Below are 2,737 nucleotides of genomic sequence, written 5' to 3' on the forward strand. Positions count from 1 at the left end.
GAGGGACAGATGGGTGTGTGCGCGTGGGAGGTGACACAAGTCACCAGAAAGGGGCGAGAGGTCGGAGGTCAGAAGATGGAGAATTGGGGACAATTTAAAACAGATTCAGGCCTCAGTTCACGGTCACAGTCAGGGTACTGTCAGAGGAACCAATAAAAAGTTTGAGGGATATGGGGTGTAGTTTAGACGAGAGAGATCCAGTTGCGGTCTCAGAGACTCAGGCAATTGGTACAGCAGCACACAGGCCTTGGCCTGGCTGGCAGCAGGCAGGGGCTGCAGCCAGGATGTCCTGTTTCTCTCCAACACCCTAAGCCTGAAGAAAACAGGGACCCAGTGGCCTCTTCTGCCCCTCCTTTAGTTGGAGGGACCTGGGGCAGCCTCTGAGTCTGAGGGGTAATCAGTCACGGGTCATCCCCTCCCATTCCAACAGGTACTGAACCTTGCCTTCTGGAGTGATCCTCCGCGCCAACACGTTACACTTTTCCCCGCTCGCCAACCACGCAGTGGCACCAAAGTAGCTGGCAACACGCGACTTGAGGTAGGACATGGAGGAATCAGTTCCACTAACGTCTTCATCCTGCTGTTCAGGGCCCGGAGCTCCCTCGGCAGTGCTGGCTGAGGCGCAGCGCCCATCCTGCTTGGCCGCCCGATGCTTCCTCTTGCGGCTGCCTACTGTCCGTCCGGAGTCCTGGGAGCGGCTGGCGGAGGCAGAGCGGGAGGCCGAGGCGGAGCCGGAGGCCGAGGCGGAGCCGGAGGCGTTGGCGGCTTCAGGGGAAACCACATCTGAGAAGGTCTGGCCGGAGCCGCCACTTTTTAAACTCTGAATTTCATCTGGCGTGAAGCCGAACATACTGGCCAGGTGGTCCTGGTCTGTGCTCCAGGCTGAGGCGTGGCCACTTCTGGGAATAGCACTGTCCAGTGAAAACTTTGGTCTTTTTCTTCTACAAACTCGCCTTTTCTGCTGCTGGGATTTCTGAGGCAACATACCAGGCTTGTTCTTCCCTTTCTTCTGAAGCCGCTTATGGGTCCCTTTGCTATTTGGCATCAGTGCCCTGTCCAGAAGCTGGTTCTGGAAATCTAGCTGTTTCTTAGAATCCCGCCTAGTACAAGATGGAGACTTTCTTTACAAGATGAGGTTTCTGAAGCTAATATGGCCCCAAACAGTGGGAGTTCTGGAGAGAATTCAGACCCACAAAACAAGTCTCTTAAGGATTTCAGAGGTTGTCCCACACCATCTGTTAGCCCACAGGCACCTAGAGGCAGCTTTAAAGCATCGCCTATGGCCAACAGGTGCAGCGCATAAAAGCCCCTCCCCCATCTCTCCCTCACCCTCTGTCTCTATCTCTTCTTCCAGCTCTGTCTCTGTGTCTCCTTCTGGTTTCCTTTCTTTGTCTCCCTGTCTGGCTGCCTTTCATTCTGCTCTCCCCCAATAAGCCTCTTAAATTAGATCTGTTGCACAGCGTAATTTTTTAGTGGCGTACCTTGGTATGGGCCCGCCAAAGATACCTCACCTCTTCAGCGCCTTTATCTTAACACCACCCACGTGTGTGTTTGTCTCTGATTCCCAGTCTGCAGGGGAAAGGGGAAAGATACAGGCCTTTATGCAGTGTGTACCCATCATATGTGATGTGCCACCCGGAGCCTCTGGTTGCTTGGGGTCCAGGTGCTTAGGGGAGCATGGTAAACTTCCACAAGGGAAAAAGGAGGATGGCAGAGTCCTATGAGGGTGCCTGTCAATTTCCTAGAGTCTGGGTACCTAGAAAGCCTGTTAGACTCTTTTAAGGAAAGACAGAACTCCCAGACAGGCTCACAAGTGGGGTGTCTGCCATTTCCCTGTGTCAATGAGAACTAGGAAGTCAGCTGTGGGGGTGGGGAGACAGCTGCAGATGGGAACCACCTGGGCAGCATCTGGGCTGGGATCTAACACACAGGAGGCCCCGGGCCCTGGAACAAGCTGGGCAGCTTGAGGACGTTGCAGAGATGGACAAAAGAGAGGTCAGTGTAGAGCCGAAGAGGGGAAGCGGGCAGTGCCTACGCCACTCCCTCAGCAAAGACGTCTCCTTCCTGACTTCCTGAAGGTGAGGTGCCTGAACCTTTTCTTAAACTCTCCCAGCAGTAGAGAAACTGAAGAGCTCTCACACTCCAGCTGAAAATGCCAGCACCTGACTAATACAGATGCAGATACTTACAACCAACCATCAGACTGAGACTGAGGACTCCAAAGGAAGAGTTAGGGGAAGGACTGAAGGAGCCAACTAACCCAACCCCTCTGAGCTCCCAGGGACTAAACCACCAACCAGACTAGACATGGATGGATCTGTGGCTCCAGCTACATAGGTAGGAGAGGATTGCCTAGTTTGGTTTCAATGGGAGGGGAGGCCTTTGGCCCTGAGGAGGCTTGATGCCCCACTGTAGGGGGATGCTAGAGTGGTGAGGTGGGAGGGAGGGGGTGGGTGGAGGAGCACCCTCATAGAGGCAGAGGAGGAGGGGGGACAGGATTGGTGGAGGGAAGACCAGGAAGGGGACCAACATATGAAATGTAAATAAACAAAACAACCAAGAAAAAGTAGAGTTTAAAAATGAAATATACTCTGGGCCATTCAAAAGATATCCCAGATTATAAAGATTTAACAATGAAACCCATCTGTCCCTGACAAGTTTAGGAAATGAACCACTTCTGCTATGTAACAGTTTCCTCTGAAACTGAAACATTCCACCCTGCAGGGGGTGGGGGTGG

The 2,737-nt window shown here is 53.2% G+C and overlaps 1 protein-coding gene across 1 annotated transcript; it reads right to left on the reverse strand.

Moving 5' to 3' along the window:
- Positions 1 to 397: 397 nt before the first annotated feature.
- LOC127692014 (PHD finger protein 19-like) lies at positions 398 to 1,045 on the reverse strand. The gene has a single exon (XM_052191895.1). The coding sequence runs from the start codon at positions 1,043 to 1,045 to the stop codon at positions 398 to 400; it is 648 nt and encodes a 215-aa protein (XP_052047855.1).
- Positions 1,046 to 2,737: the final 1,692 nt, after the last annotated feature.

This window comes from Apodemus sylvaticus, chromosome 9 (assembly GCF_947179515.1).
Source record: "Apodemus sylvaticus chromosome 9, mApoSyl1.1, whole genome shotgun sequence".
NCBI classification, from domain to species: domain Eukaryota; kingdom Metazoa; phylum Chordata; class Mammalia; order Rodentia; family Muridae; genus Apodemus; species Apodemus sylvaticus.

What these genes read in the sequence shown, in the direction of transcription:
- LOC127692014 (XM_052191895.1), bottom strand. Translation starts at nt 1,045, where the DNA reads ATGCCAAATAGCAAAGGGACCCATAAGCGGCTTCAGAAGAAAGGGAAG.